The 15,316-nt window shown below is 41.4% G+C and overlaps 1 protein-coding gene across 6 annotated transcripts in view; it reads left to right on the top strand.

Annotated features, from left to right (window-relative positions):
• Nucleotides 1–15,316, top strand: part of CRACDL (CRACD like) — a 130,315-nt gene that overhangs the window by 80,855 nt on the left and 34,144 nt on the right. For all 6 annotated transcript variants that reach the window (XM_032352016.1, XM_032352021.1, XM_032352022.1 and 3 more), the window contains 3 exons: nt 6,371–6,539; nt 13,443–13,578; nt 13,915–14,079. In XM_032352016.1, coding sequence (XP_032207907.1) covers nt 6,371–6,539; nt 13,443–13,578; nt 13,915–14,079 — 470 coding nt within the window. The remainder of the gene's footprint in view (nt 1–6,370; nt 6,540–13,442; nt 13,579–13,914; nt 14,080–15,316) is intronic.

Genomic DNA, 15,316 nt, shown 5'->3' with positions numbered 1-15,316 from the left:
GGGATGGGAAGGAGGAGGAGGAATAAAATGAAACAATCAAAATCCCAGTGGGATATTTTTCCAGCATTGACAAGCTGATCCCAAAATTTACATGAAACAGCAAGAGAACTAGAATAGTGAAAACAATTTGGACAAAAAACAAAATTGGAGAACTCCTATTACCTGATTTCAAGACTTACTGTAAAGCTGCAATAATGAAGCCAAGTGCAGTACTGACAAAAGGATGGATACGTACAATAGAGCACAGGCCAAAAACAGACCCATCCGTGCAAATATGGTCAAGTGGTCTTTGACAAAGATAGAGCACTGATTCAGTGGAGAGAGGGTTGTCTTTTCAACAAAGGGTGCTAGAAGAAATTGAACATCTGGATGGGGGAAAAAAAAAGAACTTTCACCTACACCTACAGACGACATACAAGTAAACTTAAAATATATCATAGGCATAAATGTAACACTATGAAACCTTTCAAAGAAAACATAGAAAATGTAGGTGACCTAGAATTACATAGAATTCTTAGATAGGACACCTCCATCCCTAACTTGGACTTCATTAAAATTTAAAAAATTTCTCTGTGAAAGACCCTGTTAAGAAAATGAAAAGACTAGTCACAGCCTGGGAGGCGATATTTGTAAGTCATCCTTGACAAGGGACTTGTGTTTAGAACTCTCAAAATTCAATAGTATGAAAACAAACAACTCAAATAAAAAATAGGCAAAGGTTCTAAAAGATGCTTTACCCCAGAAGATACACAGATGGCAAATGAGCTCATGAAAAAGTGCTCAACTTTTAGTTAATGCAAGTCGAAACTACTATATTACTGTACACCTGTTAGAATAGCAGAACAGAAACAACACCGCTGCTGACAGCAGCAGGTGCTGAGAGGATTCAGGGGAATTGGAAATTGGAAATTGGAATCCTCATACTGCTGTTGAGAATGCAGAAGGGTACAGCCGCTTTCAAAAATATTTCAGCATTTTCTTGTCAAATGAAATATATATTTAGTCTGTGATCCAGCAGTCCTGCTCCTAGATATTAACCTAAGAGAAATGAAAACTTACGTCTACACAGAAAACTTTAACAAGAGGCGCCTGGGTGACTCAGTTGGTTAAGCCTCCGAGTCTTGATTTCAGCTCCAGTCATGATCTCAGGGTGGTGAGAATGAGCCCCATTGTCTGGCTTGGCTCAGGGTGGAGTTTGCTTGAGATTCACTCTCTCCCTCTCCTTCCTCCTCCCCATCCCCTCACTCGTAGTCTCTCTTTCTTTCTTTAAAAAAAAAAAAAAAAAGGGAAACCTATAACAACTTTATTCATAATTGCCAAAAACTGAAGTGAATCCAGATGTCCTTCAGCTTGCTCAATGTTTAAATAAAGTGGTCTTTCCCTACAATGTACTTGGCAGTAATAAGGAACAAACTACTGATGGATGTAACTGCATGGGTGAGTCTCTAATGTGTAGTGCTGAGAAGAAGAACCCAGAATCAAAAGGACACATACTATATGATTCCATCTATATGACATTCTGGAAAAGGTACAACTATAGGAACAGAGAAGCTATCAGTGGTTTCTAGAGGTGAAAGCTAGGGGACGGGTTTGGCTACAAAAGGACAGTATGAAGAGTTGTGGTAAAGTTTTATATCTTGAGATAATTATGAAGCTCTATATGTCCCCCCCAAAAAGTGAATTTTACTATGTAATTTTTTTTTAAGAGAGAAAGAGGGAGAGGGAGAGAAAGAATCCCAAGCAGGCTCCACACCTAGCACGTTGCGCAACACGGGGCTCAAACTCACGAACCTGAGATCATGACCTGAGCCGAAATCAAGAGATGTTCAACTGACTGAGCCACCCAGGCAGTCTGGCTTTACTGTATAATTTCTAAAATAACTTTTTAAAAAATGACATACCAGATTTGAAAACCATCAAATGGCTTTTTTAGAACTGTTACAATTAGAAATTCAGTGGATGAGTTTAACAGCAGAATCTATCAGCTCAGGATAGACCAATCACAAGAAGGTATACAGAATGTAGCACTGAATGGTAAAATGATGGGAGGTACAGAAAAGTATAAGAGGCACAAAAATAAGTGAAAGAATAGAACATACACATGACCATAGTCTCAAGGGAGGAGAGAATAGCAGGGAATCTTCTGGAACAGATTTTTTTAAATGATGACCTGACCCACAGATTTAAGAAATCAAATGAACCCCAAGAGGAATAAATAAAAGGAAATCCATATACAGTGAAAATGTAGAAAATCAAAGACAAAATGAAAAATCATTCTGAAAAAAAAAGATGACCTTCAAAGGATCAGAAGCTGACAACTGACTTCTTGACTGCACAATGGAAGCTGCCAAACAGTGAAATAATCTTTCAGTATTATTGAAAGAATAACTTAGAAAAAAAATAACTGCCAACCTAGAAAGTTATACCTAGGAAAAATATATTTTAAGCATGAAGGAGGTATAAAGCCATTTTCAGACAAACAGAAACTGAATTTGTCCTCAGCATACCCTCCCAAAGCAGATTCCAAAGGGAAATTGTCCTAGATGGAAGGTCTGGAACACAAGAAGAATGACAAGCAAGGAAAATGAGAAACAAGCAGACACATCTAAATGAACATAGAAGAATATCTTCTGGGTTTTTCAAAGAATGAAAACAATAGGGCATATAAATAGGATTGAAGTATTCTAAGTTCCTTGTTTTGTCCTACAATAGAATGCATAGCATAGTTTCAAGGTAATTACTGGACAAAACAGACATTAAAGGCATAGCTTACAAATTCGTGGTGGGAAGAGTGGAATAACTTTTAAAAGTCAGCTAATCCAAAAGACAACAAGAAGAGGAGATTACGGAAAAGTATTAAGATGTAGACTTGTTTTTATTAACATAGCAGTAGTTACAGTAAGTGTAAGTAGACTAATTACAATAATTGTTCCAGTTAGAAGTTAAAGATCATCAGACTGGATTTCTAAAACTTACGTCCTAGGTAGAAGGATTCATAAAATCTGAAAGTAAAAGGATAGAAAAACATGCATCTTGTAAACACTAGGAGAAAGGAAGCTCAGTAGATACATTAAAAGCAGTCAAAATAAAATTTAAGGCAAAAAGCATCACTAAAGATAAAGAGGGCCATATCACAAAAGGTTCAGTTCCCCAGCAAGACAAGAATTGTAGCTTTCCTTCTACCATTGTAATATTAAAATTTATAGAGGAAAAATTGACAGTTACAAAAATAAATAAAATATGCAGAGTGGGTTATTTTGAATACATCTCCATCAGCAACTGATAGAACAAATGTATTAAAAATTAGTAAAGGTACAACATACCTACACAACATAATTAAAAAGAAAAAAGTCTTGTTCTAATGGACACATACAGAACATTGGCAAACATACATTATTGTCGAGCACACTGGGGACATTTACAAATTTATGGTAAGCTGTAAAGCAAATCTCAACACATTTGAATGGTTTCAAATCACCCAGATACTCACTGATCACAGAGCACTTAAGCTGGAAATCAGTAACAGAAAGATACTAAGAAAATCTCCAAATGCTTGGAAATTAAGGTCCACTTATCTAAATAACCTTTAGGTCTAAGAAGGTTTTATAATGGAAATTAGAGAATATTTCAACAATATTTCAGTAATAATGAAAATATATCAAAACTTGGAACTAATGAATTGTTGAATACTACATCAAAAACTAATGATGTACTCTATTCTGGCTAATTGATCATAATAATAAAAAAATAATAAAGAAAGAAATAAACATCTTCCATGCTGTTAAAAAATGTGGATGCAATTAAAAGGAATTTAGGGGGAAATGTATTGCCTTAAATGTATATACTATAAAAAGAAGCCTAAAAATTAATTAGCTAAGTTGTTTAAAAGGATAGCACAGTAAATCTGAAGAAAATAGAAGAAAAGAATGACGATAAGAACAGAAATTAATAGAACAAAAAGATAAACATTCAACAGAGAGAATTAACAAAGCCAACATTTTTTAAAGGCAAATAAAATTGATCTCTGGTACCACTGATCAAGGGAAAATGAGGAGGCACAAGGAATGAATATTAGAGCTGAGGAAGGGGGCTTTATTACAGGCGGTGTGGATACTAAAACAATATGAGGATATTATTGATCACTGTATGTCAGTAAATTTGAAAATTTAAAAAAATAAGCAAATTCCCAGAAAAACATAACCTCATAAAACAATTTCGAGAAGTAAAAGATCCAAATAGTTCCCGTGACCATTAAAGAAATTTAATTTAACAACCTAACAGGTGAACATATCTAACACGAGCCCAAGTGGCTGGCTGACCAGGCACTTCCAGTTCAGACAGGAGTGGTCAGCAGTTACCGACCGGGTCTTCATAGCCACGCTTGTGGGCCCAGAAACAGCGTCTCTGACTGCAGAGGGCGGCGAGGCTGCACGTGTGTTCAGACCTTCAGAGATGCAAACCAGTGTGTCAGCTAGGCAAAGGCCAGATGGTGTTCTGGCAAATGCAGAAAATTCTAAAGACTTTCCAAATAATAAACTCTCATTGAGGGTACCTGGGTGGCTCTGTGGGTTAAAGCTTCTGCTTCCAGCTCAGGTTGTGATCTCAGGGTCCTGGGATCGAGCCCTGCATCGAGTTCACTGCTCAGCAGGAAGCCTGCTTCCCCTCTCTGCCTGCCTCTCTGTCTACTTGTGATCTCTCTCTCTGTCAAACAAATAAATAAAAATCTTTAAAGTAAATAAATAAACTCTCATTGAGAACCATCAGTTAACAACATAAACATTTTGTAATTGTTAAGGTAAAGAAACTTCCACTAGAACCTAAGAAAACTGAGCTATAGGACTGATATCCCTTTGTGCAGGGATCTGCTCCACCTAAGATAATATAAGGACCCCCAGCTAGAGTAATCCTAAGTAATTCTCCACATTAAGGCAAGATCATGTGAACTTTCCAAGGGAACATTCATATAAATATAAACATACTGGGTTTGTTTTGTTTTTTATCAACATATCATGTATTATTAGCCACAGTGGTTCAAGTCTGTGAATCATCAGGTTTACACACTTCACAGCACTCATCACAGCACATACCTTCCCCAATGTCCATAACCCCACCACCCTCTCCCTACCCCCCTCAATACTGGGTTTTTTAAAAAAGGAATTCAGCTAGGGGCAGCTGGGTGGCTCAGTCCATTAAGCGGTTGCCTTCAGCTCAAGTCATGATCCCAGAGGCCCAGGATTGAGCCCTGCATCTGGTTCCCTGCTCAGCAAGAAGTCAGCTTCTCCCTCTCCCTCTACCCTTCCCCGCTGCTCATCATGCCCCTCCCCTGCTCTATTTCTCTCAAATAACATCTTTTTTTTTTTAAGATTTTATTTATTTATTTGACAGAGAGAAATCACAAGTAGATGGAGAGGCAGGCAGAGAGAGAGAGAGGGAAGCAGGCTCCCTGCTGAGCAGAGAGCCCGATGTGGGCCTCGATCCCAGGACCCTGAGATCATGACCTGAGCCGAAGGCAGCGGCTTAACCCACTGAGCCACCCAGGTGCCCACATCTTTTTTTTTTTTAAAGGAAGCTTACAAAATTGTTTACTTATAAAACAAATAAATTGTTTTAGGAAATGTTCAAGATATGTTTGACATATCCTGGTGACCTCTGATGTTACATCTTTCTGTTGTTTATCATAAATATTCAGAAGGAAAGGAATGAAGTTCCCTGAGCTGGTCATGTGACGTCACAGGATCCTAAACATGATAGAATTTGTGGGTGAGAATAAAGGAAGCATCAGAGAAGAGATCACAAAATGTTTCAAAGTGTCATAAATTCTAACAATCCAGGAAGCATGGCACAGCGGGGGGGATCAGTGCTGCCACCACCGTTTGACGTTTTCTTTTCCACCACAAGTTCTTAGCTCCTCCTGGCGTCTGGCATTCCAGTGAGCACCATGAGGCTGGGTCTCCTCTGATTGTCCTTGGTGTACACATTCATGAGAAATGAAGCAGTTGAGGATTATTCAGAAAACTAATTTGAGCTAACACATGGCCTTTACCTCACCAGGTCTTTTGGCTTTCAGCTCTGTATATTTTAGATATCAAAACTTGCTCTCGTTTGTACAGTAGACTGTTACTCAGCAATTAAAAAAAGAAGCATGTGAGGGTGTCCAGGTGGCTCAGTTGGTTAAGCATTCTACTCCTGATCTCGGCTCAGGTCATGATCACAGAGTTGTGGGATCAATTTTTTCAGATCTGCAAAAGCAGTTGTCTGTGTACTTCACGTACTTCTGTGTGGAAAAAGGACTCCCAGGAGTAAGTAATGGATGCATGGTGCACACCTCACACGTGCTCAGCAAGTAACCACATGCATTCTTTCTGCATAGGAAAGAAGAAGTCCAAGTTTAAGACATTTAAGAAGTTCTTCGGGAAAAAGAAGAGAAAGGAATCCACGTCTTCCACCGGAAATAGCACCTGGAAACAAAGTCAGGCGAAAAGTGAGGTGATTGCCATCGAGTCGGGGCCAGTGGGATATGACTCAGAGGATGAGCTCGAGTAAGTTACCCCATCCATCCTTCAGGCTCCTGTGCCCCAATAAGCCGGTGGGAGCATGGGAGGACCCAGATACTGTGTCTTGGTGTCCTAGTAACTGGCTGGATTTCTGAGTCTCTTTCTCTTCTAGGGAATTCCACTGGATGTTCTTCCAGGGAATTTGTATTTTCTGTCTTTTCATACATAGGGATGGAGAAGGTTGAGGGAAAACATTATATGTACCTATGTGCCAAGTGCTGTGTTTATTAAAAGTCTCCAGTCACTGTGGGAGAGGAGGCCAGAACTACCATCTTATAAGTAAGCAAACCAAGCTCTAGAGAAGTTTTGAAGAACTTGCCCATTGCCCTGCAACTGAAAGCTGTAAGATTAGGACACAAGCCATGATTTTATATGACTTAACACTCTTTTGAAGGCATAGAATATACCAGGAAAATACATCTCTCTAAGCCTGAACTTTGAACTATCTAATAAGAAAATTTTCCATTAGAAGGAGAGAAGGGTGGGGGAAAGTCTTGGAAAAATCATCCAAAATTCTTGTTGGATACAATAGAATCAATAGGTATGAAAAGTTGGGGGAAATCTAGTGAAGTAATCCTTATTTCTAGAATTAGTACCTCACCAAAATATAGTTGCAGTATGCCTGCTTCAGTGATTCCAGAAGTCAATTCTATGAATAAAAGGGGGGAGAAAACAGATTTGTTGCCATGCAACAAACATAGTTTGTTTTAGTTTGAGAATAAAATTCCACAGAAGGTATAATGACCCTTGGGATGGGGGAACAGACCCGGCTAGGACGGGGTCACAAGTTTCAGGATCCCCGTATTGCAGGATCCCGGTCCCCTTCTTCTCCCCCCAGCTCCTTGCCGGCTTTAGAGGAGTAGAAATTGCGTTGACCACTTGGTGGCACCAAATGACTGAAGTGGAAAGATTCAAGTTTTTTTTTCTTTCGGGGTTTTTGATGGGTTTTTTGTCTTTCCTGGTGCTGGCAGGGAGCCGAAAGGACCCACATTACACTTCATCAAGAGCGTGGAGGACGGGCGGTGCACGCATTTTTTAAGACAGTGTGCTCCAAATTATGGGGGAGCAAGACATTATCATGATAATCCTGCTGATTAGTAAATGTCTTCACTGGACCAGCCCCGGGGAAATTATAACACTCCCTCACCGCCCATGCCCTGTCTCTTGACCCGAACACAGTGGCCCTTCCAACCAGAGAACAGGACCACAGCAGAGCGGGGAGCAGGGTGTGTGTGTCTGTACATTTGTGAGAAATGACCTCTCTACTCATGTGTCTCCTCATTGTCTCTGGAGCCCACAGACAATGGGGACAAATTCCTTTTTATCTTTATGTTCCCAGCACCTGGCAGGGGCCAGGTCCTCAATTACTGGTAAAAATTTGCTGACGGGGCGCCATGGTGACTCAGTCAGTTCAGCATCTGCCTTTGGCTCAGGTCATGATCTCAAGGTCCTGGGACCAAGCCATGCATCTGGCTCCTTGATGGAGGTGGGGAGGAGTTTGCAGGAGTGATGCTAGGCTAGGGGTGGGTTCTGATGAGGCCCAGGAAGTGCATTGCTTTTAGGGAGCAACACAGAGGATAAGACAAGATCTTTTCCTCCCCCAACTTTACTGGAAGAAAATTAATACATAACTTTGTGGGATTTTAAGGCATATAACATGTTGATTTAATACACATATATATTAAAAACAGATTACCACCGTAGAGCTAACACCCGCATCACGTCCCCTAATTACTATTTAATTTTTAAGGCGAGAGTATTTAAGATCTAGACTCTTAACAATTCCCAAGTGTATAATACACGAGTATTAACGATAATGACTGTGCCATACAAAACTGTGCTGTCAATGTCCTTACTTCCTCATCTTAGAACTGGAAGTTTGGGACGCCTGGGTGGCTCAGTTGGTTGGACGATTGCCTTCAGCTCAGGTCATGATCCCGGAGTCCCGGGATGGAGTCGGGCTCCCAGCTCCATGGGGAGTCTGCTTCACTCTCTGACCTTCTCCTCGCTCATGCTCTCTCTCACTGTCTCTCTCTCAAATAAATAAAAAAAATCTTAAAAAAAAAAAAAAAGAACTGGAAGTTTGTGCCATGTCCTCCACCCTGCAACCCCTAGTAACCACCATCTACTATGTATTCTGTGAGTTCAACTTTCTTAGATTCTGCATATAAGTGAAATCATACAGTTTTTTATCTTTCTCTGTCTTCTTTGTTTCACTTAGTGTAACGCCCTTAGGGCTCATCCATGTTGTCACAAACCAAGGGATGTCCCCCTTTCTCGTAACTTAGTAACATACCATGTGTATATGTATACACACACATTCAGACTACATTTTCTGTATCCATCCATCTGGATGGAAATAACTCACTGATATTTCCAGTTCAAACTTTAGACAAATTTTTTTACTTTGATTATTTGAATTCACTGTTCTCTTATACACTTGGTTTCTAGTGATATTAACAATCTTCATATTGATAGACACTTGGATTGTTTCCATATTTTGGCTGTTGTGAATAATGCAGTGAATATAGGAGGGCAGATATCTCTTCAAGATCCTATTTTCATTTCCTTTGGATAAATACCCAGAAGTAGAATTGCTGGATCCTATGGTAGTTCTATTTTAAATTTTTTGAGGAGCCTCCATGCTGTTCTCCGCAGTGACTGCACCAACTTATGTTCCCACCAACATTGCAAAAAAGTTTGTTTTTCTCCACATCCTCACCAACATTTATCTCTTATCATTTTGATGATAGCCATTCTAACAAGTGTGAGATTTGCATTTCCCTAACAATGGGTGATATTGAGCATCTTTTCATGTGTCTGTTAGCCATTTGTTTGTCTTTGGGAAAATGTCTATTTAATTCCTCTACCTATTTTGGATCAGATCTTTTTTTCTTGCTATTGATTTATATGAGTCCTTTATATATTTTTTATATTAACCCTTTATCAGATAATATGATTTCCAAATATTTTCTCCCATTCTCTAGGTTGTCTTTTCATTTTGTTGATGGTTTCCTTTGCTGTGTAGAAGATTTTAAATTTGATATAGTCTCATTCTTTATTTTTCTTTTGTTGCCTTTGCTTTTAAGAAATTATTGCCATGACCCATGTCAAGGTCACTTACTACCTGTTTTCTTCCAAGAGTATTATGGTTTTGGGTCTTAATATCTAAGTCTTTAATTCATTTTTTCTATGGTGTAAGATAGGGTTCAGTGTCATTCTTTCACTTGTGGCTATTCAGTTTTTCCAGTACCATTTATAGAAGTGACTGTCCTTTCCTTATTGCATATTCTTGGCTTCTTTGTTATAAATTAACTGACTATATAACGGACAAAATCTTAGAGGCACTTTTTAGCCCCTTTGAGAGTCTGTGTGCTTTCTAGATTCTGTAGCAACTTCTCATCCATCACCATGGGCAAAGAGTTTCATTTGTCAAGGTGCATTAATGCTGGCAAACCACATGGGACCCTGTGGGTTTAAAAGGCTCACACCCATTTATTGTGTCTCTGTTGTTATGCTTTTTAAGTCTCTTATTCTGTAATGATTTTCCTTCTCCCTCTCGACCCACCCCACTTTGTTTCATGCCATTGATCTGATGGAGAAGCAAGGTAATTTTCTCTGCCAAATATCCCACATTCTGGATTTGCTTTCTCTTGGTGTGATTTAACTCATTTTTATAGTCTCTGAATCTCTTGTAAAGTGTTAGATGGATCTGGTTATTTAATTCGATTTAGGTTCAAGATGGTACTGAGTACTTACTGTCACATCACCTCATGAGGCACATGCCATCTGGTTGTCCCACTTCTCAAACACTGAGACAGAACAGTGGGGTCAGGGGTCTCTCTCAGTGTGATAGCTCCACAAACCTTCACCTAATGGTTTCAACACCTGCTGATGATCATTGCCTGGATCCATTATTTTATTGCAAAATGGTGGTTTTCCTAATTGTATCACTCATTCTGCATATGTTAGCTGGAATTCTTACATGGTGGAGAACTTTTTTCCATCAACCCCTTGGTTTTTGTAACATGCAAGTTGTCCGTGAAAGGCAGAATAACGCCTGGTTCTCCTTTCACCAGTCTACCTTCAGAGTAACACTCTGGTGCTCTAGCTGGTACCCTCACTTCCAGCACTGACCAATGAGTTTTGGGGTTCTTTTTTCTGTTTGGTTTGTTTTTTTTTTTAAATATATATCATTGTGAATGCATGGATTTTTATATATTTTATTTGCTTTAGCACATGACAGTATTCATTTTTATGCTCACAATGCCTCATCTTACACTACTGGGAGTCACTTCAGATTAGCTCCTGGGTTCTTTAGACATGACCCCATTTGTTTTTGAAACCTTCTTTGCTTCCTTATACAATGAGAAATCCCTGCTTTATTTGGTATATTTCCAGGCCTAGACCTACGATCAGCCACCTCTTCATATGGTCCCCATTCCTTTTAGTATGAAATGATTTTTAGAGACCACAGTCTAGCTGCCAGAGGTGATGATTGCTAGCTGGCTCTCATTGCTTCTAGACTTCTTCAGTAGATTAGATACTAGAAAATAAATTCTGTTTTTTAAGAGAAAAATAACTCACTGATATTTCCAGTTCAAACTTAAGACAAATTTTTTTACTTTAATTATTTGAATTCTCTGTTCTCTTATACACTTGGTTCCTAGTGATATTAACAAAATTATTCACTTTCTTCCTCATATAATATACCTACAATAATCTCATTACCCCACTTTCCCACATAGAGGTTACGTCTATTAAGATTGTTCTGTACCATTTTTAAAAATCAGTATTGCTACCAAAAAGATTACCAAGTGTAATTTTATAACTTTGTGGTTCCTTTGTTCTTGGAATTTATCCTGTTATGAATGTAGAGTCAAAAGTCATCTGGGGGGCACCTGGGCGGCTCATTCAGTTAAATGTCCAACTCTTGGTTTCAGCTCAGGTCATGATCTCAGGGTTGTGAGATCAAACCTCTTGTTGGGCTCCATGCTCTCTCTCTCCCTCTCCCCTCTTCCTCTCACTTCTCCTTCACCCTCTCTCTCTCTCTCAAAACAAACAAACAAACAAACAAACAAACAAAACAGTCACTTGGATGTTGAGTTAAAATCACTTGAAACCATTCTGTCCTCTGTGCAGTTATGCTAACAATATGATATAAAATTAGGCTCGTTTATTTCTGTTTGTTTTCTAGTTTCAGAGATTATCTTATTTCTCTTTTTGTCTGATTTTGTCGTTTAACTATATAAAATATTTACATAATTCTAAAGGCAAAATTATACATGTATAAGTACCTTGGCACCCTGTTCCCCGATCATGTCTTGTCCCTCCCCCCAACGGAAACTATTATGTATCCTTCTATTTTTATGTTTTAAAATGTAAGCAAACAACATACCTCTTCACCTATGTTCACCTATATTCAGACACCCCTTCCCCACATAGAGCTGACATACCATAAACCTTGTCATGCACTCTGCTTCATTTTCCACTCTGTGCAGTCTGGTGCTGCCCTACCACATGGTCACCTGCAGGGTGGGAAGGAGTCTTCATTAGATGATGTGCCTTGGTTTATGCAGATACCTGCTGAGGGCCATTTGGGATGTTGGTGGTCTCTTCCTTCTGTAATTGTAATAAATGGCCCTGAGTGTATGACCTTCTATGTTTTTGCCAGTGTATCTTTGCAGAGGCCTTTTCATGCTCTCTCAACTTCTGCTTATACCAAGAGTAGAGACATTGGAGCAGTGGTTATGGTTCTCAAAGGGCATGACCATAGACTACCCACAGTAGAGGGAAAGGCAGGTGTGCATGTGATCTTTGTAACAGGAGATGCCGCTGGCAGGGAGGGCCTGCCGGGTTCTTTCACTGGGCTTCATACCCTCCCAGAAGAGTGAGGACACATCCTTCTGGGAGCCTCTAGGTTCCCCTGATGCAGACTCACTACCGTGAGCTAGAAAGAAGTTGGCAAGCACCATTAACCAACAACATGTGATCTACAGTGGAGTGGGACCACCCCCAAGAGTTCTTAATGCCACACAGAGAACAGGATGCCTGGGGCGGCCTGCGGGTAGGAGAGCATAGAGCACAGATGCCCAGTGCCGGTGGGGGCAGGTTTTCCTTCCTTCATCATTGGGTCTCAATCATCTCCTTCCACCTATTGTTCAGACAGCTAACTCCCACATCCTCTTAGGACAGACACTGTGTGAATGTCCTGTGCATTCGGTTCCTAAATGGAGTCTCGAGCTCGGGGCTGGGGCAGAGGCCGGGATGGGGATGATGGAAAGGCCCCACCATCTGTGCTCCAGGGCTAGGCACACAAGCTGGATTAGACAGATCATTCACAGCAGGTAATGAAAAGAGGGCACAGCTTTGCAGATCAGCAGTTCCCATTTCAAACCCAGTCCGTGGATGTGTGTTTTGGACCGCCTTGCCAGGATGCCTCTGTCGGGCAAATCCTCAGCTGCTGTGCAGACACGACATCTAGCCTACCGAGGACCGGCCTGTTTGCCCACAGGAATGATTTCACCTTCCTCAGGCATCCACCACAGTCTCTGCACACACCCCGCACCCCACCCAGCCAGCCCTTCCTCTTGCAGGCCTGCTGTCTGGGACCTCACACCACATCAGACCCTGGTTTTCCCATTAATAAAAAGAATTCACACAACCTTCAGAGCCGTCAGGAAAATTCCTACCTCTGCAGTGCTCCTCATCATTGGCTGTGGTATTTGACAGGGTGGGGATAAACCGGAGTGAAAAGCCATTTAAAAATAAATACAACTGAGAGCTTACTGTGGCTGTGCCCCTAGGCCCCGGCCCTCCTGTCCATCCTGCGCACCCAGCATGAGACAGGGAGGAGTGCAGACTCTCATGGTGCCTCTTGTGTCCTAGGGAGTCGAGGAGCGCACTGGGTAGCCGGGCCCTGTCGCATGACAGTATTTTCATTCCTGAGTCGGGACAGGATCCCCCTCGACCTGTGCGGGTATTTTCCCAAGAAAATGTGTGCGACCGGATTAAAGCCCTGCAGGTAAACTTCTCCTTGGCAGTGACACTTGGTATGTATGTCAAATACGAGTCAAGACATTTTCAAGTTATTTTCTGCCTGTTATTTGACATATTCTGAAGTATAATTGCATGCAGGACACTCCGAATTACTTACAGACAGATCCTGACTCATCCTGAATTGTCACCACTCATTTTCAAGAGCAGCAAGTATGGTGGCAGACAACGCTTTTCAGTTCAGTCCACTACACCAGGCAGGGACATTGAAAATAGACCCTGAATGAATGAATGGGAGCAGGAAGATTTGTTGATAAGAAGTTGCTGATGAAAATAAGAGCAAATGTTCTTTATTACAATCTAGCTAAAAATACAGTGTAATGTGAAAATGGGGCCGCCACCTCCTCCGGGGGGCCTTCCTGCCAAGCGGGGAGATGACGCCGGCATGAGTTCTGAGGATGACGGTCTACCCAGGAGCCCCCCAGAGATGTCCCTGCTACCTGACATCGGTCCTGGCACAACCATAAAGGCAAGTGAAGCCTGTGCCACCTCGTGGCTTGGCGTGCACCCACTTCAGAGGGCACTGAGGGTGGGGGTGTGCTCTGGTGTCCCCCGTGTGCTCCTGTAAGAGTCCCATGGTCTGTGTGGCCAGGCGGTATTCCAGACCAGGTAAGTGGAGCTCACAGTCTTGGGTTGTTTCTGTTACTTGAGCAGAAATGTCCATCTTGTCAGGAGATACAGTTTTGGTAACATTTTTTGTAATGGTTACAGATCTGATACAATCAATCCTCTACCTGGTTTTTCCTGTCTGAGCAGATGACCAGACCAGGCATCCCATCTGAAAGTAGGAAAACACCTTTATGTCTGTTTTCTGTTGTCATGACATCTGGCTGGAGGGAGAGGGAGTGGCGAACATATGTGACTTAATCTGGACTCTCTGATCTTAGTTTAGGACCATGAGAACCTGTTGGTCTAGGGCTAGAATGCGGTAGTGTGCTGCTGGAAACCAGGGCTTTGACAAGCAGGAGGGGTATCTATGACCTCAGCAGGGCAAGGGAGCTGATTGTAGATAACACCCTTTCCCATTAGGAAACAGGATGAAGAATTGCGCCCCAAGGAAGTCACCCTGCTTGTGGTGCCGCCATCTTAAGCCCACAGGCTGTGCTTGTACATAAATGATCATTTTCCCTTTAGACCAGCCCTGCGGAGGGGTGGATAAAATTGGAGTTATATGTTTTTTGCTCACACTTGAAAAACAAAGGCCAGAGTCCATGTTTTATAGCCACTCCCCTGCCCGGTGCATTCTTGGAGCTCTGGCTTGTGCCCTAGTGAAGAGCTCTTCACTGGGAATCTCGGGGATTCATCATGAACCACTGTCTTGCAGATTCTGAGCTACTCTGTAATACATCAGCAGTCACTTCAGCTTGGACAACCAGAAGCCCCCTGGAAAAGGCAGGGGAAAGAATATTTATCTAACTTGGGTGCGGTTGTGGGTCCCCTGAGCATCACTAATGAAAGCCAGATGAAGGGCTGTGGTATAGCTACACATAAGTAAGCCCCAGGGTTGGGAGTTCGCTCAGAGCTGGCTAGAGAATTGTTCTCTCCAGAATTCTGCTCTAAGGTGAACCTGCCCCCTGCTTGTTCCGTGAGCAGGGTCTGAAGGCAGTGACCTACCCACCTCTGTTCTCCCACGTTGAAGAGAAGGAAGAGAAGACAAGGAGGATAATTTGGCCTATTTGATGGGTTTCAAGCCAACCCTTAAAATC

The sequence above is a fragment of the Mustela erminea genome, chromosome 7 (assembly GCF_009829155.1).
Source record: "Mustela erminea isolate mMusErm1 chromosome 7, mMusErm1.Pri, whole genome shotgun sequence".
In the NCBI taxonomy this organism is placed as follows: Eukaryota; Metazoa; Chordata; class Mammalia; order Carnivora; family Mustelidae; genus Mustela; species Mustela erminea.
Note: the sequence above shows the minus strand (reverse complement) of the source record. Positions and strands in the feature narration are given on the sequence as shown.